The following is a 23,509-nucleotide window of genomic DNA, read 5'->3' on the forward strand; positions in this document are numbered from 1 at the left end:
ACATGTATTATAATACTGCTGGTGATGTCTTTAAGCACACACACTTCTGGACAGTTTGACAATAAATCCATTATGACTAAAAGATACAAGTCCCTCGAGCCTCTGATATTGAAAGGACCCAACAAATATATTGCCACTTCATCCCATGGCACATTTAGGGCTCTTCTTCACAATGATGGGAGTCTTTTGTACTCTAAGCCCCTTGTCACCTTCAATACACTCTGCACACGCCTTCACTTGTTCCTCTACATCTCTGTCCACAACCGGCCACCAAAAATCAGCCCTAACCATCCCTTTAGTCCTTGCTAAACCCAAATAGCCCACATTTGCCAACTTCACTACACTACCTCTCACTGACTTAGGAACTACAAGTTTGTGGCCTCTATATAAATAATCACTGTGACAGACAGTTCATTCTTTACTTTGTCAAACCCTTCCTATTTTCTTTCTCTACCAGTGATAGCAACACCAGTTATAAATGCAATCACATCTTGGTACAAAGTGTCCTTCGCACATGCTAGATCCCACTCCGATTTCTTCAAACTGGTATGCACTTGAAAAATTTCACCAGATTCTTCCTCCTCATGGCCAGTACCTTCTCCACTGTACTGTTTTCATCACAGACCTCGACAGCGGATCTGCAACCACTTTATTTTCTCCTTTTACATGCATCATAACAAATTGTAAACCTTGTAAACTGTTCACCCACTTCATGATGCGTCTGGACACACCTTCCAGACCACCCTTAGAAAATTTACTAACCAATGGTTTGTGGTCAGTGCAAATAGTAAACTCGCATACCCATAAGTTTCTTTTACATTTTTCCACACCCCAGAAAGATGCCAACGCCTCTTTCTCAACAACAGAGTACCTACGTTTAACTTCCTTAAGAGTTCTCGAGGCAAACGCCACAGTATAAAGCTCCGAGCCATACTCCTGCATGAGAACACCACCCAAGCCATAGTTGCTCGCATCTACAAATAACAAAGTATTCCTTGACTCTACAAAACTGCTCAACGTGGGAGCATTCACCACAGCCTGTTTAATGTCTGTAAATTCCTTCATACACTTCTAAACCCAATCAAACAACACACCTTTTCTAGTAAGATTCCTCATGAGTAACAGCAACGACCCCCAGCCAGGGGAAACCTTCTCAACTGACCTAGTGGAATGTGGAGTCCCCCAGATGCTGAGACTCCACATTCCAGGAGGTGATGTCAGTGAACTTATTATGACAAAAGTAACCAAGTTATGGATGAGATGTATTGCACACACAAGCCCATCAATGCATAGACATTTAAATATAATAACTTCTAATATGATAAACTGTAACCTCTAACACTCACTATCCGGTCCCCCATCCCTAATCTCACCCCCTCTGCTTCCACTTCTACTTCCTTATCTGCCTCCGTACCAGGGTGCAGAGGATCCTGAGGCATACACACCCCAAGCAAGATCCTGTAGAGCCATTGCCTGAACCACTGTGCCCCCTAAGGCCCCCATCCCTTCAATACAACTTTTTATTTCAGTGGTGCTACCATTGGGATTCCCTCCTGAACTTGAAATAGCATCCCATGTGGCTTTTCCAGTAACAGTAATGCGATTAACTATTTTGCCAGGTGTGGTGGGGGGCCTATTCTGCTGGCCATGTCTTCCAAATACGAAACAAGGGAGCGTTGCAAAAGATGGGGCTTAACCTTGGCACGCTCCTGGGCCGTTTTTGCCCTGTCAGCGCCCCCGGTCTCCGATCATCCCTTGCTTTTCTTTTCAACATGGTGGAAATGCACCTAAGAACAGTAAAATTGAACCATTATATAATTGGTTAAAAAGAGTAAACAGACTGCTAAAATGTCAATGTCTAACTGGTGACTACACAGTGGGACCTTCCGGCATGCGCCAGTGCATAAGAAATAAAGGGTAATGGGTTGTTGGCCACAGAGGACCACAGCCATCCGCAGGACAAATACAGCCACCCGCCACCCTGGATTGATAGCTTAGTAAGGACTGTTCAGCCCCAATGGAAGCCACAACACCCACGGTCACAGATGGCCACCGGCAGCCGGTCCTCAGGAAAAACCTCCAGAAACGCAGAGAGGGGGGACAGGGAACACCCGATGGCTAAAGGAGCAGCCTTAGTCTGTCTGCCCCTAACCCCACCCTCATAAACACAAAACTTGAAACAGTCAGAGGCATTGGAGAGCGATAGAATTCGGCGGCAAATCAATAGTCAACTGGTAGCACGGCTCTCGGGAGGGATTCTAGCTTGGCACACTCCTCCTTATCCAATTGCCGGAATAAGTAAATAGCCACTCAGTTGGCTGGACATAGAGTAGCAGGCAAAAGTGGAGGAGAGTGCAAATATATTCACGTACAGTTTTTCAACAGTCCAGCTTTCACTTTCCCGCTTTCGGGTTACAGGTTTTCCGCACTCCACTAACATGCGGAAGTACCAAAGTGCAGAGGGGTGAGGACACCCGGGTTACCAACGGAGGTCGGCCAATGACTTACTTGCAGACCTTGGTGACTGTAGTAACCCCCTCCATGCCGCTCCACCACAAACCACCAATAACCACTTGTGCCTCCACTTCACCTCTGTGCAGCACTCCGCGCTCATGTTAGGGTTAAATGCTCCTCCTCCACCTCACATGAGCATAGGCAGCAAAAACAGCAGTAAATGTGCTAATCATCTTCATACCCACTTTATAAAGGCTGGAGATTTCAACACCATTTTAAGCTCCTCCCTAGGTAGACCCAGCAGAGTTCCTAGAGCTCTTTCATTGTCTGCACAGGAAATTCACAAGGGCAGGAATGATTTTGAACTTTTAGACTTGTGGAGGACACTCCATCCAAGTGATAGGGAATATTCATATTACTCTTCAGTCCATGAAATGCAGTCACGGATTGAATTTATCTTAATCGGGACGGGACTGTTACATAGATCTCGGGAGTGTATTCTGCTCCTTAGGACTCAGAACACCCCCGCTTTTGTGGATATTTCTTCTTGAAGAGAATGTGATTGAGCAACTTCTCTGGCATTTTAAATTGTATGCACTGTCGGATGTAGCATTTAAAAGTGACATCAACCTGGTCATTAACAACTTTTTTTAAACTAATATTGGCTTGGTCCCCCTGAATATCTACTATCTGGGACACGGTCAAGGTTTATATTCATGCTGCATAGGCATAGAGAATGGAGTCCATAAGGCCATAAGGAGGAGTTTGACGGAACTCGAGGTAGAGATCAGACAACTTGAGATTGAAATGGATCAGGTCCAGCAATAACATCCTGCTTCCATCCATAAAAGTTCATCTGGACCAATTCCGCTCACTGGCAGATCAGGAGGTGAAATTAGTTTCTGCCTAGATACAGACCCAAAACCTAGAGAGGAAAGAAGACCTGCCACTACCTAGCCTTACTGTTGTGTTCTGAAAGAGCCATCACTTCTTTTGTTTTGCTGTAGTCACCCCGAGTGGGACGGGTATACCCAGATGTTGGTCCTGTGACTACTGGGCCGAAAGACCCAAGCTACTCCTCACGGATGAGGCCTAACAAGACCAAAACATGTTTGTGGATGCTTGCGGTCTCGTGCAGAAGGGATGTGACCTAGTAGTTCAGGCTAGACTGCCCCTTTTGGGATGGGACCAAGCCCAATTTGCATATGGTCTTTCCCCTTTTGTAATGGCTTGGCAGGCAAAGAACAATGGCCTGGAGTAGTTAAGATTAATTCTAAACCTTCCAGCCATCACTTCTTTTGTTTTGCATTCTGAACGGGGGCCTACGAACATAGCGACCATATTGAACGATCAATTGATTGATTGATATTTTATTTCTATCGCGCTCGTACACAAGTGTTTCAGAGCGTGACAAGGCAATGGAGGGGAACAGGGGAGAACAAAACAGCGATCTTACTAGGCCCAGTGACATTGAGAACGCGCAAGTGCATGGGAGAGGGGGGAGGGCAAAAGTGCATGGAAGGGGGGAGAGGTGGAAAGTGCGAAGCAGAGGAGAAACAGATAAATAACAATAAATAAATAATAAAGGCAACAAACAGTGGTAATGCAGCCAGCAATTTGCAAGTGCTAGGTTTAAGGCAGCAGACAGGGTAGGTCTGATAAGTGCAGGAAGAAAAAGGGGGGGCTGTATGGGTACAGATACAGACCCCAGTGCAAGGGGTGGCCCGGAGGCAGTGCGGGAGGGTGGCAGGATGAGCAGGTACCTGGGCCCAAAAGACAGAGGCTGGCCAGGTGCCCGGTGCCAAGAGAGAACAGATCAGCAGGGGAGAGGGGGAGCGAAGGTAGAAGAAAAGAGGAAGGTCTCGAGGTGCTTCCGGTACCGGAGATGGTTCTCAAGTTTTAGAGTGGCAGGGAGGCTGTTCCAGAGGGAGGCCCTAGCCGAAGACAGGTCTACCCCCAGCTAGTTTCTTAGAAAAACGACTGACCCTGAGTGAGTTGGAGCTAGAGGAGCGAAAAGCTTGAGAGGGGAGGTACTTGCAGAGGGATAGCTGAAGGTATTTTGGACCCAGGCCCCAGAAAGCCTTGTGGACAATGCAGAGGGTTTTGAATTTAATCCTTACATCCACTGGGAGCCAGTGAGGCGATTTCAGAGCTTGAGAGATACGATCCCAGGGCTTGAGGCCAAGGACAAGTCTCGCAGTCCTATTCTGAATTAGTTGCAGAGGGCGGAGAGTAGAGGCAGGTATATTTAGAAAGAGGCTGTTACAATAGTCCAAGCTAGAGAGAACAAGAGCTTGAGATACCATGAGCTTCTGGGGGAAGGAGAGGAAAGGCAGAGTACCCCTGAGGAGGTGCAGTCGGAAATTTGACTTTTTAGAGACCTCAGAGATGTGGGCGGAGAAGGAAAGGGTGGAGTCAAAGATGATGCTGAGGTTCTTAGCCTCGCAGGTGGGGGTAGGAGGAGGGCCAAGGGGGCCGGCCAGAGAGTGAGGGGAAAGGATGGTGAAGGTGTGCCGATGAGGCTCTCCGTCTTGCTGGCATTCAGACAAAGATCATTGGCGGCCCACCAATCTTGAATGGCAGTTAGGCAATCAGGGATGAGAGAGGGAGAGGAGGTGGCAGAGGGCAGCTTGAAAATTAGTTGAGTGTCATCAGCGTAGCACTGGAAATTTGAGCAGAAAATGGCAATGCAGTGGGCGAGAGTTGCCAGGTATTGGTTGAAAAGCCAGGGCGAGAGGTTAGACCCCTGGGGAACACCACAGGTAGAGAGGAAGATAGATTAAAGGAAGGACCCAAGTTGGACCTGGAAGGGTCGATCTGAGAGGAAAGAGGTCAGCCAGGCCAGAGCCTGATCAGTGATACCCAGGTTTTCACGGAGACGGTTGAGCAGGATGGTATGGTTGACTGTGTCGAAGGCAGAAGAGAGATTGGAGGAGGATGAGGACAGATGTCAAGGTTGGTGAGCTGATCTTCACGGATGTTTACGAGAGCAGTTCGATATACCACTGCGCAAGTTAAATCAGAGCACCCTATACTCTTAAATGCCCCAATCGTGGAAAAGGATATAATGAATGCAATTGCAGTGCTACCCACCGCAAAAGTCCTGGTCTCGGATGGTCGGCTGTATTTTTTAACGAATTTAGTCCTAAAGTGTCCATGCACTTGTTGAAAGTCTGGCAAGAGGCTTTCCAGCAAGGTTCCCTCCCTCCTTCTAAGGTGAAGCCATGATTATGCTAATCCTGAAGCCCAGGAAAGACCCCACTAAGTGTGCCTCCTATAGATCCATAGCACTATTATCTACGTGTGGTGGCACATATCTAGTTGGCAGATATGAACTCTTGTCAGGAAGTTCTGTGGATGAGGGGGCAGAAAGAAAAAGGGGGAGGGCGGTGTAAGGAACTCATGGTGGCAACAATAAAGACAGACACAAGTGATCACAGTTCAAGGGTGTTTATTAAACTGTACGCAGGTTGGAAAAACGCCTAACCTAAACCTAAATCTAAGATAGGAGCAAGCGTTGACCATCAAATGAAAATAAGGCAGTCCTAGTGGCATTGTGTCAAATGAAAAAGGGCCTGTACTAAGAAACCTATTGTCAAGCCTTCCAACTAATAGAAAAAGGGTGTGGGATAGTTTTCAAAAAAAGAAACGTGTTCACAAATAATATGTCAGGATATGGTAGCACGGGTCTTCCTTCCCCACGTTTTGAGCATAGGGTAAGGTGGGATTTTGGAGCACAGCACAGTCTCGAGCTCTCCCAGCATGAGACGACAGTTCTGTTTTAGCTTATCAGGAGTCTCGATGGCCAAGTCTCTTATCTTCAAAAAGTCTCTTGCCTTCAAGGGTGAGTAAAATAACAAACACAAAGTTCCTTTTCAGGTAACAATCGCTTTCCACAAATCATACATACAGTCTCCTTTCAGTGGGTCTTGGGTGATGACTTCCACCCCGGGAACCCCCTCTTCTGGGCTTGGACCCTAAAACAGTTCCTATCGATATCAAGGCCTTCAGTGGTTGAGTCTCCTGTTTCCGACGCCCTGATACGTTTACAAAAATGACTAACAAAATGCAAAGTTCTGTTCTACGTATTCCTCGGGGGATGGCTTCACCCCTGGGTCCCCCTCTTCTGGGCACAGACCCCTCGTTGTTTTCAGCCTCCCTCCACTGGGTTCACTATGGCTTATTTTTCGGGTGATGGCTTTCACCCCTAGGTCCCCCTCTTCCGGGCGCAGACCCCTCTTTGCTTTCAGCCTCCCTCCACCGGGTTCACTATGACTTTCTCTTGGTTCCCAAATCTTAATGTCTTTTCTAACAGTTCATAGTGGACATCCCTCTACCAGGTTCACGTCTGTCAAAGCACTGTTTCTTGGGACTTTAGACTTTGTCCCCTCTTAGTCAGCATCACTCTTCCGGGTTAACTCTGGCCAACTTCACATTCACATTTACTTTTAATGTTTGCAGGATTTACTTCCCTTGCGTTCTTATAGTTCTTAGGTCAAAGGCTTTCAACTGTACAGGGATTTTGCTTGACCTCCTGTATGACCACTCTGAGCTATCTCGACGGCTCTCCTATGGCCTTATGGTATCTGTAGTTTCACTCAGACGGGGATCAATCAGAGTCGACCAGAGTTTCTTGAAGCAGCACCCACGTGGTGCTGGTCCCCTTCTGCAGCTGGTGTCCCAATTTTTCTTTGAACTTCTTTTACTTTGCCACTTTCATTCCCCCACAGACCGGTTCTTATCAGTTTTCCCTTCGACTCACTAGCTGTGATGAACCGCTTGGTTTTCTTCGCAACTGGAGTCAAGGCAGGTACCATGGTAGCAGGAGTCTCCCTCGATCCAGTTTATCAGCGTCAATACGCTTGGTGTACCTTTGACATCTGCTGCAGGACACTTGGGCTATGGTCCTCGGTCTTAGAATTCCTTTTGCAGAGGTTTCACTGGGTTTTGTCAAGAAGGACAAGGTTGTGTCTCTCCTCGTCTGCCTCTCAATGTTTGTCGCCTTTCTCTTCCTCTTGAACTGCCTGGTCTTGATAGCTGTCTCATTGTGCGGTCTGCCTCACTCGTACTGTGCTCTCTGTGCTCTCTTGCTGCCCTCTTTATCCCTCTGGGGAAGGGAAAGGGCCGTCAGGTGTGTGTGATTCTGATAAATTGCCTGACCCTGGTATTGGGACAAGTCAGGTAAGGGCTCTGGTGTTAGTCCATTGTCTTTCATGCTGTGCTAAAGTGTTTGTGTCGGAAAAGGGGGGGGCAGTGTTTTTGAATGTCCTACGGAAGAGTATGGGGAAAAGGTGTTGCAGGAAGGGGGATACCATGTCTCACCCATCAGTGTCCCACTCCCAATCCCCGAGGACACCCCATCCAGGTGATCCTCCCTCACTAGTCCACCCACATGAACTGGATCCAATAGCGATGGCCATGTCCTGGCCACCTGGACGACAGATCTCCGGGATTTAGCCAGGGCGACACCTTCAGGTTTCTCACAGCGGGTAAACAGGCATAGAGTGCAAGCTTTAATCGGCCACGGAGTAACTACTGTATGTTTTTTATGTTGAAGGGAAAGTGTGAAATGGAATTGTATCTGGGCAATCACAAAAAATGGAGGCTCTGCCAAAACTAGGGTGAGTTGGCAGTTAGTTGACAAGTTGTCCCACTGAGCTTGATCATAACCCTGGGTAGTGGTTTCCTCTGGGGGTTTGACAGCTGAGAACTAGGTCTGCCTCCCATCACAGTCTTCAGCTACAACCCAAACAGACTCGTTTTTGGGACACAGAATTCTAGGATCCCTCGCTGATTGTTTCAATGTGTCCCTCCTTAGCACACGAGTGAAGCGGCTACATCCCCCCATGTACAGCCCACACCCACTCACACAAACACTAGAGCAGCGTCTTCTGATTCTAGAATAGGTATCTGAAGTACAGGCAAGTCCTAGCTCGGTCCAGAACCTTGCTACGTCCCACCTCAGCAAACTCTACCCCATGAGGCAGACGGGCGGCTGCAAGCCCGGTCTGCTCCAGGGCATCCCTCTGTGTCTGGTGGGTGATAGGGCACCGCTGCCACACGAGCTCAGGGAAGTCTTCCAGAAGCTACTCTGTACTGGTGTAGCAGCAACAAAAGCTCCAAGCTGCTGTGTAGGAGCGGAGAGCGTATCACTTAAATAGTGCACCACTGCCACACCAGCATGGGCAGTCTTTCAAAGGCTGTCCCATTCTGGTGTAGCAGCAGTGCCCTATTTAAATGAAAAAAGTCCCGCTCCCATGCTAGAGCACCCAGAAGAAGGGACATTTGTTTTTATGAGGAGAAAATAGCAATATATTTTTCAGTTTTTCAGGGGTGGGCTTCAGGGGCCACAGCTCTTCCATTGTTTAGAATGGTAGGTATGTGCAGTGCATGTAACAGACAAATGAGAGCAGGCATATTAACCCTTTGTGCAATCTAACTGGGAATGGGAAATTCGGACCCGTAGGATACAAGTATCTCTCTGCAACAGAGACATTAACACTCCTGGCTATATTACAGGGAATGTATCTTTTATTTGATTGATTTTTTATTTTAGTAGAATTATTTGAGTACTGATTACATTTGAATTTTTAAGTTTTGGCTTCATGGGGTGGGGGTTTAGTTCCCCTCTGCATGTGAGCCAAAATGAATGCCCTAAATGATGACTAGGAGATCAGGTGTCAGGTGCAGTCCTTACCTCTTTGCTTCTGGGCTCCTTTGCTGGAAAGAGGTAAGGCCTGTCCTTTCAGGTAGCCACCATACAACCCAATTACAGGATAACAGGTAAGCACTACGGCTACCCCGAGATCCAGGTCCCAGGAGGAAAAAAAACTTGAGGGGGGAAAAAAAACAAGGTGCTGAGAAGACGTTCCAGGTAAGTTTGTTATTCCGGGAATTTGTCTTTACAGGAACTAGGAACAAGTAGAAAACACGAGGTCGCAAGGCAAACTAGCGTTCCGCAATACAAAACAATTGCAATGCGAGAAGCCTTCCGATACCCGGAAATAAATGGAGGTAATTCAGATGTTGCCGAGCACGTGAACAAGATGATGTCACTGCGTGGCAAGAGCGTCTGGGCACCATCTTGGATTGGGATGCAATTTGAAAGCATTTCCAAAATGAAACCTGATCAGATAAGCGCCAAGTAGGCGAAAGCATGACATAAGGGTTGGCAGAGGCAGATAGAGAGTTTGGCTTTTGTTTGGCTGAACTGTCTTTTGTCTTGGTTATCTGCAGTTAAAAGGTTTTTCATTATTCATATTACCAAACGTTTTTTAGGATCAGACAGCAGACGACCATTGCCAAACACAGTTGGCCATTGCTGACTTTCGCCAGCGTCCAAACCAACCACGGTTGCCTATCCCCAAGTCAATCATTGCCAACCATGGCCCATCATCCTCAAACATAGCTAACCATTGCCAGGCATCGCCAATCATGGTCAAGTCTTGCCGATCATGGACAGCGATTGTGGACCATGGCCAACTGTAGCCATCTGTTGAGCCAGTAAGGTTGTTCTGTGGGTTGAGACCCCACCACAGAGATCTGAGGATCACCTCTAGTCTGCACCTTTTATACTTTCAGGGTCTATCAAAGACCTTGAAATTATATGAGGTTAATGGTCAAGGTGTATTATTGAAGTGTACATTTAGTTTATGGAGGGTGTTTTGTCAAAGATTATGTGAGAGAGACAGGTAGAGAGAGATAAAGACAAACACCATTCCAGCACCCAATATGGCACCCTAAAAATCATCATGAAGTGATAAACACGTTATAAATATAATCCCCACCTCTGGAACAGAAACAATCACTAGGGCACCCTTGAACGGCTTTAATATGCATTCCAATTAATCTGTTTTTACATACTGCCTGTGCCTGCTGTATGCATCTCCTTCTTAATAAATGTATGATATACACAGCCTATAGGATAGCTAGACTAGTAATATTGCTGTGGAGATGATTAATACACTTGCTACTGTGATCTCCATGTGAGCAGGAGTAGGTACAATTTTTATTTTATTTATTTCAAATATTTTCATGGTGAAACATATTCTAATGAGGCCTCACAGCGTTGACAACATTGGCAGCTTCCACGGCCGCAAGGTTGATTAAGTAGGAACAGTTCCACTTTCTAAGAGTATCATCTGATATGGCAGACTTTGCTAAACCAGGGGATTACACCAAGAACTGCACTAGAAGCAGCGAACATGTTTTAACAAGTTTGTGGCAGTGGGGTTTGGAAGGGAAGGCTATATCAATCCTACTCACTGACAAATAATCCGGCAGGGCTTCTGTATTGATCTGCACAAAAGAGGAATACATCAGTACAGTACTCCTCTCATGCACATCTTCTGAACTAAGGACGCGAGACAAAAGGACATGCAGGAGAGAAGAGATGGCACTTTGCAGCAGCACAACATCTCACTTATCTCCTGACTCAGGGTATGAGCCCAGGCCATTGTAAAAGGGAGGCAACATAATGCGTGCCTGCTGCACCAAAGCAGTATCCCACTTGTGTTCGGAATTGAGGGCTTCTTACCTGCAGATGCTGTAGGAGGTGAGAAGCCCAACATGTATGCCTACTGTGTTGATGTTTCTGCACAGCATACTGTGTTGCCTGCATCGCTCTGACCCACGCCACAAGGGAACGCCACTCGTGGTCGAGGAGGAGTGTGGGGGTGTCGCAGGGCGCTGCACAGAAAAGCACAGAGCGGCAGGCAGAGAGGTTGCTCCCATGGGGCTCTCCTGCTTGTGGAGCGAACTATACTATGCACACCAGCCTGGTGTGATAGCAGTATAGGCACTTTATGAAGAATAATACTGTATCGTGTTAACAATAACAAGACTATGGGCCTCATTACAGGTCTGGCGGTAACCCTGCCGGTAAAACCGGCAGGTTGCCGCCAAACCCGACAAAAATTACCAGCACCTGATTTCCCGGTAACACCAAGGTATTACAACACCGGTGGCCGGGAAGACAGGCGCTGGTAATTCTGTTTGTCCCCGTTCCCATTGAGTCCAATAAGACACAATGGGAATGGGGACCACGGAAGCAACATCACCGTTAATAATGGTTTTGGTGCTTCCGTGAAACTCTGCGGGCGGGACGGCACCTGCCCACAGAGTTGTACTGTGCCAGTCTGGTAACAACAGTGCCGGTAGGCTTTCCGGCACCGCTGTTACCGGGCCGGCACAGTCGGAAGTCAACTTTATGTGTAGAAATGCTAATTTCTACACATATCTCTCAGGCACATTACCTCCATGTTCCTCTTCCTTATCCCAGTACCTACTTTTAAGATATCAGCCTCTTTGACAGAAACCCTTCAGGTGTCGGCATATGAGGAGGGCCACACAGCTTGTAGATGTTGTTTGACACACAGCTTGCAGACTTAATTGCTGCTGTAAACACGCCACTGGTGTAATAAAAATGATGAAGCCACGTCTGCATTCAGCCACTTGATTTATAAGCACTCTGTGTGTATTTCATTGAAGTCCTGTTAAGCACAAGCATTGGCAAAGCCAACAGTTTTGGCTTGTGTATAATATTAGGAACTTGCCGGGCACTGCTTAGATGCCCAGGTACTGCCACCATTTTGCACCTGCAACTATCATTGGGCAGTTAATACCAATATGACTGTGCCCGACAAGTGCCTTTGCCATGCCTACAAAAAAAGCCCAAACTGTTTGCGTTGCTAATGCTTGTTGTATCAGTGTGCTCCGTCTTGTCGATGTTCCTGTTGCGGTCTGTCACAGACACACCTTGAACCCACCGCCTTTCCTTATGTATTGCTGTTTGTGGTTGTTTTTATTAGTGCATCTTTGATGGAAAATTGTATTTGAAAGATTGCATTTCTTGATTTATGTAAGGAATCTGTGGTGGTATATGATGAGGATGTATCACTTTGTTGAAATTACTGTTCACACTCTTTCTTGAATATAACATTTTGACAAAAAAAGTGTAGATCCTAATGGAGGAAGTCTTATGTGGTGTGTTAAAGCCCTTCAATCAGGAGGATGGGTGAAATGCACAAAAGTGATTCATGAACTCATAGATGTGGCAACAGGGACTGTAAAGCTTAATATCTTGATTGGCACGAGAACACCTAGACATAGTAGCGTACCGAGCGGGGGTTGGTGGGGCACGTTGCCACCCCACAGGCTCTTTCCAGAGCCTGACCGGGACTTTAGTCGGTGGGCCACCTCTCCTTTTCGGCACCTCAATGAGGGTGCCCAACGGGAAAGGTGTCCCCCTGGCAGGACAATGCGTGCTGAGTAATTCCTGCTCAGCACGGTAATTGTCCTGGCAGCAGGACACCTTACCCTTTCCGAAACCTCTGCCAGGACAATGTCCCAAGGAGCTCCAGGCAGCAGCAGAGAGGCTCGCAAGTTGCTCGGTGTCAACAGAGCATTTCAATGTGAACCATTATGCACTGATGAGAGGGAGGGTGGACTATTAGCAGGGACTTTTGTCCCATTAGAAATGTACATGGGAGGGAGTGATCAGGTGTGAGACGGTTGCATAATGCTGCAGGCTTTATAAAATAATGAGTATGGTTTTACCCAAAGGGGATTTGTTAGGTTCACATTATCGGCATGATGCTATTGTGACTTTGCATGCAGGATTGGGACAATAAAACTAAATCAATCCTCTTATTGCTCAACATATTTCTATAATGATGTATAGTTAAAGCTAATAACGAAATGGTAGTTTCTTATGTAATGTGCTTTGCTTCCAAGGCATTGATATAAATAAAGTATTATTTAAGCACATGAAATGCAAAGGGAAACATTAATAAATATCTATATAAACTAAAACTGTGGAAATGTGCTCAGTTGCTTAAATTGTCTATATCCCGGTTCCACCATTTAACCAAAGTGTGTGATCCTGGGCAGATTATGTAATCAGACTATGTCTCATCTGCAGCTCTAAGTGATTCACTTCAAAGCTTTAATATATCATGCTGTTATTTAAATAAAAAAAAAAATAAAAAAACCCTGACTTGCTCCATATAGAACAGTGCAATTTAGGTACTTTGCACCACAAAATTATTTGCCACTTGGCTTACTTATGAGAACTTATTCTAAAGTCACTTGCATGGCGTCTCCAAGTATCAAAGACTTTTGAGTAATGTCTGTTGGTGCAATCCATATGCAAATTAGGACATGTGCAAGCATTTTGCCCCAGAGCGCAATGACAGAGCTCCAATAGATTAGTTCCCTGCATCTGTAATATTTCTGCCGTTTTTTTTGTTGTGTTAAAATGCGAGATGCCACTAGTAATGTTACCAAAATAAATAGATTGGGGCAGGGGTGGGCGGTTTGTGGGCGCGAATGAGAACCTGGAATTGCGTGCACTGCATTTGAGGGGAAAGTAGCAGGAGTTTCACCGTGGCTGTCCCCCCCAGCCCCATTGTGCAATGCTGGATACTCCACTGACAGGACAATATAGGGAGGCGTTTCATAAAATGTAACTGTCTTGTTATCATCACAAAGCGCAGCTCGACATTTCATGAAATGTAACGAGTCATTGATGGCTTCTATCATTCGAAGACTCGTATTTTAATGACAAGTTAAATTTTATGGAATGCCGAGCTTCGTTCCGTTGTGGGTATAGATGATTCTGAGAGAAAGCTTTACATCAGCGGCTTCCTCAAAGACAGCCTCGCATTTTAGTGCAAAGCTTTCTCTCGGAATGAACAGTGTTCTATCTATTGCAAAGGAGGCTGTGACAGCTCGGAAGAGGGGCCGGTGCTCAGGCTTAATGCAGCCAATCAGCGATGAGCCGAAGACAGACCAGGGGATACCGCATCGGTATGGGATACCAAATATCACAGAACGGTGGCACTACTTACTCCCAAGAACGGTCCTCTGCCTATCACCGTCTCCCCGGCGGGCAGAGCGATCCGCCCGCTCCCGTCAGTCGCTTCCAGCTCCAAGCCAGGCATGCCTGTGCCTATCTCCGCGATTCTTGCTATGGTCCCTAGGGAAGATCAGCAGGCGTCTCTAACTCAGCTCATCCACTTGCTGCTCCAGTGCTTCCGCGTTTTGATTTGAAAGATTCCCTTGCCGACCGGAAACATACTCTGTGAGCAAAGGATCCGAGTCTGCTCAAACTCCTAACTTCTGCTGCTGGCGACAAGGGCTGCGACAATACAATCACATTCAGGAAGGTGCCGTGCCGAGAAAGACAAACTGAGGTACACGAGATGCGTTCCTGACAGCCCGAGTCGCCTGTGGCCGGAATTTGTTTAACTGAGTGCCAGACCGGCCAATATGTGTGAGGAGAGTAAAGAGAAAACGAAACTGGTTAAAGCATGTTTTTACTTCAATTTCACTCACATTAGTTTTCAGCCTGACAGATTTATCTTGTCCTATGCGTCAGGTTATGTTTTGTAAATGTTCAAAAATGCTCTATGCCAGCCGCCCATGATAGTTCTTTTTGCAAGCCGGACAAACATAGTTGGAACACCCTTCTGTTTCATTACGCGTAGGAGGTTTTATCTGATCTACATTTACTCGCATCTGCGCAGGCGCCACTCAGGGACACTGAAGCCCAGTCGGGCCCTTTTATGAGACTGTCTGTTCCCGCATCGCATGCCCCTCCTCTTTCGCGTTAGCAGCTCACACCCCCTAAGACTAGGGCTATAGCTACCAGCGTTCTTTAAATACACTCTGCGAGACTCGTTGAGACCTGGGGATTGTAGTGTGCTAGTTGCTTTCTGCCCATCGCTTCAGCAGATTGAGACTACAACTCCCGGAAAGCACTGGCACCATGCAGAGAATGACAGACAGGGCGTGTATTAGTCGCGTAAATAAACAGGGTTCGGAAGGTTCGGGGATTTAAACCTCTGACAGTTGTCTGCTGTTAAGGATTTACAATAAGAACGGCATAGGTGATCGCGTGCTGGAACATCGAGGAGATAGATCCGCCAACCTCGATGAAGGTGAGTTCCTACTGCAGGGCTGAGGTGACTAGAAAATCACAAAGCAGTCCCACTCTCGCAGTGTGCGCTATCCAGTCATATGGTCTCTCTGGCCTCACTCGACCAAGCAAACCCCCATTCAAAGGCAGTGGCACCACAAAGTCGGCACACTACTCAGACAACGAACGTAAAAACGGATATTCCAGAGATGGACTTCAGTCAATCATCTGAGTAGTTGTGTGGTGTACATGTGTTTGAAAGAATTAACTCTAATTTATGATGAGAAGCAGGCTGGGGCGCCGAGTACGGGGGGCTGCGGGGCCGACCCCCGCAGAATGAAGTCGGGGCTGAGTGCCCCCCCCCCCCCCAGAAGAGACGCAGTATGCATGCTTTGTTCCATCCATACTGTGTCTTTCCCTGGCGGCCCGGGTAAAAGCCAGGGAAAAACGTTGGGTATACTGTAGAGGTACACCCAACCCAAAACGATTTTTAGAAACGGAGGCACAGATGCAAAACAAGTCTGTCCCTGAATTTCTAAAAAACGTTTTGGGTTGGGTGTATTTGTACATCTGTGCACCCCTGTTGGCAAGAGGGGTGCACAGATGTAGAGGTACACCCAACCCAAAACGATTTTTAGAAATGGAGGCACAGATGCAAAACAAGTCTGTCCCTCAATTTCTAAAAATCGTTTTGGGTTGGGTGTATTTGTACATCTGTGCACCGCTCTTGGCAAGAGGGGTGAACAGATGTAGAGGTACACCCAACCCAGAAGGATTTTTAGAAATGGAGGTACAGATGCAAAGCAAGGGAGGGGGCAGGGAGCAGGGGCAGGGAGAGGGCAAATGAGACTGTTTGCATGTCTCTGAGTGTGCACGTGGTGAGGGTGAATGCTATGGGTGGGGAGCAGAGGAGTATGAGCCAGCACTTTCTAGTAGAGCTGCCATATTTGAAATGGGGTAATGCTGGTACTCCTCAGTTAGCTGGCTATACTCTTGATGGGATAGTACTGCTGTAACAAGGCTTCTATAATTGTTGAATCTTCTCAGCGATAATACTATGCTTTTGTTGAGGCAATGTTAGTTCATTTTAGTGGGGTTGCTATACTTTTGATGGGATAACAATCGCACCTCTCAGTTGAGCTGCTACACTCTTATTGACAAGGCCCCAGCACTTCTCAACAGATGTATTTCTTTTTATTTTAATTGGTTATTTATAATGCGTGTATTACCCAGAGGTTTTTAAGCGCGGACCGAGGGAGCGAACCTGTGTTGCGCGGACCGAGGGAGCGAACCTGTGTTGCGCGGACCGAGGGAGCGAACCTGTGTTGCGTGGACCGAGGGATCGAACCTGTGTTGCTCTGTGTCGTCTTGCTTCCAAGGCGAGCACGTTGCCTCTGAGCTATCCTTCCAATACTCTAAAGATCTGAAGTACATTTAATGATACAGAACCAGAACTATTGAGCAAGTCTGTCATCATCAGAATAACTCAACACTGTCGTGGTTATACAAGAGCTCATCTATTTAAAGGGATGGAATTACTCAGAATGTAGCAGCACTATTCAATAACCCAAAGTTCTTAAACATAGTTAATGTGAAAATACTACACTTCTCACCGTTGGGACAGTACTGCCATTTCTCACAGAGGCTTCTACACCTTTTATGGGGCAGCACTGTTCCAGCATGCTGCTTACATGCTTCAGTATGGGTGTTGGTCTTGCCTGGCATCTCCTCACCTCATCATCCTCCTCCCCCTCCTCCTATCCTCTTCTTCATGTTCCCTGTGTTGGTCCTCCAGCTCATGCAGCTCAATGTTGAGCTGGAGCAGCTGCATATCTATGCGCACAGATACCAGTGACAGCATGGTGGTGTTGAGATGTGTGTTTGGGGAAGGTGTCCCTTTTGTTCCCTTCATGTGTGCATTGGGTGCACCTTTTTGCCTCATTTCCATCACCTATTTGCATTCACCTCCTGCTTTCAGGCAGAGGTATCTCTGCTGGTGTTTTGCCAATATTACCTGCAAATCTAAGCAGTGTTACTGCCATTTTCCCAACTTGTGATTAGCCGGTAATACTGTTTTGCCAGTAGTGCTGTTGCCACAAATACCATTGCCGGTAATACCGCTGCAAGTAATACAGTCGCCAGATGTCCCGCTGAGTGTATTACCGCCACCAGTATTACCGACGATGGTATTTGCGGTGACTCATGATTCGGCGGTCCGGTGAAAGTTGTGGTCATTCTGGTTACCGCCACTTTTACCTTGTGCCGCCTGACTCGTAATGACCCCCCATGGTCTTTTGGCTGAATTGGGTCTTTGGAGGTATTAAATGGATTGGGGATTTGATAAAGGATAACAAAAGTGTCTCCTTCAAAAATCTACAAGACACTTGGTACATTTAGGATTGTACTGTGGGGGAGTACTGCTTGCTGAAGAAGTTGGCAACTTCCCAATCTCTAGTTGAAAGTTCTGATTTGGGGCATAATTTGCTTGAACTACATGCAAAGGGCCACCTGCATCAAGGTTATACAAGGCTTTGGCTGGGGCATAGACCCAAATGTTGAACTACTGACTACATAGTAGAACAGTTTGGACTTTGATTTAACAGTAGCTAGGTGGGGGAATATGTGTCAGAAAGTTACTCTGACTTCCCTGAACCTGAGTGAAAGGGTAGGACAAATTAAGATTTTGAATAGAACATATTGGACTCCAGAGAGACTTCACAGATGGGTTATGACAGTCGGGGGCATGTTAGGGATGCAGGCACAAAATCGTCTCTTTAAAACATATGCTTTGGGAATGCAGCAAAATCAGAACTTTTTAATAAAGTTTTGAATATGCAATTGGATTTTGGCTATTTGAGACTATAGTTTTGGGGGATGATGCCATGTTGGAAGACCTTGATGATCCTCAAAAGTGTTGGCGCTTTAGGTCTGCTCAGGTGGCCAAGAAACGTATCCTTAAAATGTGGAAATCTGATAAGCCCCCTACACTGCTTGATTGGTCGTAAGAGCTAACTAGGATGTCTTTGAATGAATGAGTAATCTTTAGGCTGCAAATGAAAGTCAAATTGTATGAGAACATTTGCAGAGTATTCCTGGAGCCAATGTAATGTGTTTAATGTGTACCTTGCATGATGGGAGGGATTGAGGGAGGTAGGGCTTGGAACGAGGCAGGGGGAGCTCTTTTGTTCTGTGTTTATTCCTGTAGAATACCAAATAAAGACATGAATAATAAAAAGAAAATGTACACATTGGAATGTTAAGGAATCTTTGGTTATGTTAGCATTCTGGTCCTAGTAGTCTTTATTTAACTGAAAACCGAATAAAATACAATTTCCATATAGCTAAGGAAAGATCACAGGACTGGACAGGTCTTTAATACCCAGGATGGACCAGTCAGAGAGTTATGATTAAATAAAGTAATGGTGCCATGAAAAACAGTGTCTCCAATGTTTAAAACATATATGTTAATTATGCACCCAGGTATAGTGGTGGTCCATGTAAACAACCCTCAAAGGGTGGCCTTACAAGGTTCGACTCAACTCTCCTGTTCCTTATAGATGTATAGTTATTATTGGTGTTAGGAATAGGAGCTGCACTTACAGATCACATTAACCCAGAGAGCTGTTTCACCATATGATCCCATTCTTTTCCACCATGCAACTAACACCTCCCACACTTTTGTAGCATTTGGTGGTGGGTTGCCATGCTTTCAAAATATTTAAATCCCCTCTCTTTCCAGCAGCCAATTAAACGAAGGCATTCCTGATAGCCACGAAGCTCCCCAAACCTTAGTAAGACCATGCATGACAGTGGAAATGTACTGCCCAACTGGGATAGCCTGATGCTCTCCCTCAGTCTACTCAGAGTTCCATTGAAAGAAAAGAAACACTTTTTTTCAACCTCAGGCAATTCCATTCATATAGCACCAGTAACCTTTGTCCTCACACTGTTTGTTTCATTTTGACCAGCAGGGTGAGCAGAAGTCATGTCCAAGCCTGGAGTGTTGCTTGCTGGGTTCTAGTACTATATACAATGTTGCTAGTCTGTGCTTCTCCTAAGCCCACACCTGATAAAATGTTGCACGTTTTTGATTACCTGATGGCAGAGCTAATTTTAGAAAGCTGGAAATTCGTTGTCTCTCAAATAGATAATCTACATGCTGGGGAAACGGGAGACATGGGGCCTGCACAGGCAATACTAATGTGGGGCTAGGAGGGCAGAACAAAATCCAAGAAGCCAAACAGGCCAAATAAAGTCTTGGACGAGTCCCTGTTCCCAAGTGAGGCCAGGTGTACCCAGTAGCAACAGCAAATTCCAACCCTTTTTCCCAATTACTAAACACAAGTACAGCCATTTACTAAGAGTCCAGCCGAAGGAGAGAACTATAAAGATCAGTGAGACCAGTCAACCACGGTGGGTTAGAAAAAAAGGAGGCTTGAGTTTGGCAGTGGCTGGGGACTGGAGAGAGATGGAGAAAGTGGACTCTTCAGAGACAGAGGAGGTTGCAGTAGCGGACACCAAAAGGTAGATGTGAGAGATAAGAGATTGAGGGAGGCGGTGGTTTCATCCGGGGGACCTGGGAAAACATAGGTGGCAATATCAAGTGTGCAGGAGGAGGTGATCAGATTAAATTAAAGGTACAGGACAGGGTGGCAAGACTAAGGGAGCTGGATGACGATATAAGACCAAAGCTCCAGGAGGAGGTGATAAGAACAAAGATGAAGGAGCAGATAATGGGACCCAAAGGAGAGGGTGGAAGTCTGGATGATGTGGGGAGACCAAAGCGAGAGGAGCAGGTTAGACATAAGCGATATTCAATCAACACTACAGCTAAGTCAATGCCTAGTCTGGGATGCTGAGGAAAACCCTTATTGATGTATTTTTATATCCAGTTCAGTACTCTAGATGACAACCCTTGTATAACACCCCCACTTAGAATCCCCCTGACCCCACTGAGCCAAGAAGTAGGTTTGTTTTGCAAATTAAAAGGTTTATTTGAAAATTTAAACAATATATATATATATATCACACTTCTATAAATAATTTGATAATGGATATTACACTTGTGAATATGAGCAGTAGTCAGCAAGAGGTAATTTATGAATAGGAACAGAAGAATAAGGTGGGAAAGAATGCTTTATATGGTTCAAGGAAACGCAAGGTGGAATAAAATGCAGTACAGAAATAACTTGTTATGATTTTAGCAAAAGGTAATATGATCACTTTTTTTCTTTTGAAAATTCATTCCCCCCCCCATGCAATACAAGAAATGGAAGGAGAGCACACAGTCTTCAAGAATCCCAACAAATCACACTTTATAATGCAATACATAGTTCCAGTTCTCCCAGCAATCTTAGGGAAAACAGGGATGAGTTTTAAACACAGGCGAATTACTTTAATGTGGTTTGCAAGGAAGTGAAAAGGTGCTAAAATTAATTCCCTCTAGAGGTTCAGGGTAGGTGATGGCTACTTTATATTAGTTCAGGCTCACTTTAACAATACTCTATGAATGATTAGCAGATTGCAAACGAATTTTAGCAAAGAGAAGCAAAAAGCTGCTGATTTCTACAGATGAAGAAATCGGGCCAAATCGCAAATCGCGGTAAATTTCGCGAGTGCGTGTCTCGCGATTACGGAAAAAGAATAGAGAGTAAGTCGGTTCTGGGTTCGTTGGAAAGCCTAGATTCTAAGCTTTCAGATGAAAGTTAAATCTCGTTCCTAGCACAAACGGTTCCGGAGATACGGATGATTTAATAAAGGTAGATTTTCGGATGTAAAGTAAAACTCAAAATGACAGGTGACAGCTTGCAGCTGTAGAATTGACAGGTGACAGTTGTGCAGCTTTAAAAATGACAGATGACACGATTTCTAGGAGGCTGTTCTAATTAGGTTAAAATAGTTTGGATTAGAACTATTTTTTTAACTAAGAGATTGGGTTCTGCACAGTTCTGGCGGATACTCACTCCTAATTTTGAAATGAATGGGCCTTGTCACGGATCTGGTCAACTGGACTGGACTGGGCGGTTCTGCTCACAGCTTTCTGGGTCTCTCTGGATCTCTGGTCTGGTCTCTGGCAATTGTTCTTGGCAAAGAATTCAAACAGCTCGCCCGGCTGTGGAATAGTTTGCAAATGATTTTAAGGATGCTGAGGCCTGCTGAGAAGAGTTCTCAGTTTGTGGGTTTAGGCCCTTGCTTTAAGTTCTGAAGTAAAGTTCTGGTCTTTGGAGATTGACGGATGTGAAGTCTGGAGTCTCCTGGCAGAGCGTCCCGCAGAAAATGGAATTGAATGTGTCTACCTGTCCCAGCAGTCTCTTTTTATGTGTTTTGAAAATGGGTGTGTGCCTGGGCCTAGCTAAGCCTGCCCCTCTCACTTATCATTGGCTAAGCTTTCCTCTCTCCCTTGATTGGGGGAAAGAAATGGAGTGTCAGAGTGATGCTGTAGGTTTTATGGTCAGAGGAACCTCCCCTTGTCAAATTGCACACAAATCTATTTCTGATCCAAATACATATTTATCTATGTACCATTTTTCTCATATTATAGGTCCAGTTTACATATTTTCTGTAGCACCAAACCATCCGATCCCTGTCTTTGTACAATGTTGTGTCCACTGATGACAGAATTCTCCCCTTTTCATCTAGATAACGACCTCTAACCCTTTCCAGATTTTACACAAATGTGCACCAGGGAGATGGGTTTCAGATGATAAAGTGTCAGATTTTTAACATGCATACATTTGGAGTGAGACCCTATTTTCCGCTAGCAACCCCCCAGAATACACCACAGGGTCCTAACGCCTCTTAAAACGTGCACAGAAAAATCACAAGAACAATGATATTAATTATATAATTTTGACCAGTCCGCACTATGCGTTATCTATCTTTTTAAAATTATGCTCTGGTCAAAAAGGGGTGTGGCTTCCCACATCACAGGGTGGAATAACTGGTTTATCCACTTCCCCCAAGCTCAGCTGCTAGCAGAGGCACTGCCCCTCCCAGTTTCCCCCAAGAGGAAGCCAATGGTGACATTTTAGTTGCAGATGAAGGGGTAGATCTGATGGCCATTAGGACCAGAGGTAATCGGATATCCCAACTTGGCCCAGAATCTGCCACAAACTTTTTTAATATGCTCACAATGGTTTGGTTGTATCTCTCCACTGCTCCAGAAGAAGCTGGCCTGTAAGCAATGTGTAGCTTCCTTTTAACCCCCAGTATCTCCCACATCTTTGTCATTACTTCGCTGGTGAAGTGGCTACCTCTGTCTGACTCAATCCTTTGAGGTAGACCAAAACGGGAAAAGATGTGGTTAATCATCAGGGCAGCTGCTGTTTCTGCCTTGCAGTTTGGGGCTGGGAGACATTCCACCCACTTGGTAAACAAGCATGTAACGGTCAACATGTACTTGTTTCCTCAAGAAGAGCGAATTACAGGGCCTACAAAGTCGATTTGCAAATCTGACCATGGCAGTGTCATCCCCCTCTTTTGGAGAGGCGCACGGTGTGTGAGGGATGATGGCTGAAATTGTGCACACACAAGACACCCCTTCAAGTATTGGTCGAGGTCCTGCCCCATGTGTGGCCAGTATGCAACCTCTCTTAAGAATTCCAGTGTTGTGTGAAACCCCCTATGACCGGCGGTGGCAGCATCATGGGCGTGACTTAACATCAGGCTTCGGAATGAGGTAGGGACCACCCACTGATCATGGCCAGCTTGGGATTTCCTTACCAACAAACCGTCTTGGATTCGGAACCTTTTTGGACATTTCATCAACACTCTTAGGTCCTCTTTCCCAATGTAATCGGTATCCATCAGGGGAAAGTTCTCAGGGTCCTCAATGTATTGGTAAAACTTACCAATTATTGTATCCCCCTTCTGAGCTGTAATCAAATCAGCATCAGGGGTCTCCTTACTCCATTGTGCAGTTGAAAGATCATTGTGAGCATTGGTCTGGGACCTAGTGATGGCAGTGACCTAGATTTCCCCCAACAGGGGCTCTATCTCTATTAGATCCCCTTGGATGGCCCCGGTTTTAGCCAGCTGATCAGCTAAGTCATTTCCAGTTTTGTCTGGTCCCTCTACTTTGGAATGACCCTTGATCTTTTTCCAGTAGATGGTCATCCCATTCGAGGTGACCAGATC

At 45.9% G+C, this 23,509-nt stretch overlaps 2 protein-coding genes across 3 annotated transcripts in view; one reads left to right on the forward strand and one right to left on the reverse strand.

The window, feature by feature from the left end:
• Window positions 1-14,857, reverse strand: part of APLF (aprataxin and PNKP like factor) — a 960,891-nt gene extending 946,034 nt beyond the window's left edge. Inside the window, exon 1 of one of the 2 annotated variants that reach the window (XM_069608357.1) lies at window positions 14,304-14,857. In XM_069608357.1, the coding sequence (XP_069464458.1) occupies window positions 14,304-14,396 (93 nt within the window). In that variant the 5' untranslated portion in view covers window positions 14,397-14,857. The remainder of the gene's footprint in view (window positions 1-14,303) is intronic. The other variant, XM_069608358.1, reaches the window with a different exon arrangement.
• A 343-nt stretch (window positions 14,858-15,200) lies between these two features.
• The window catches only part of FBXO48 (F-box protein 48), a 134,452-nt gene continuing 126,143 nt past the window's right edge, over window positions 15,201-23,509 (forward strand). The window contains exon 1 of the mRNA XM_069608359.1: window positions 15,201-15,395. The gene's annotated coding sequence lies outside the window, so the exon portion shown is untranslated. The remainder of the gene's footprint in view (window positions 15,396-23,509) is intronic.

Source organism: Ambystoma mexicanum, chromosome 4q, assembly GCF_040938575.1.
Source record: "Ambystoma mexicanum isolate Mex_15411 chromosome 4q, UKY_AmexF1_1, whole genome shotgun sequence".
Taxonomy (NCBI): Eukaryota; Metazoa; Chordata; class Amphibia; order Caudata; family Ambystomatidae; genus Ambystoma; species Ambystoma mexicanum.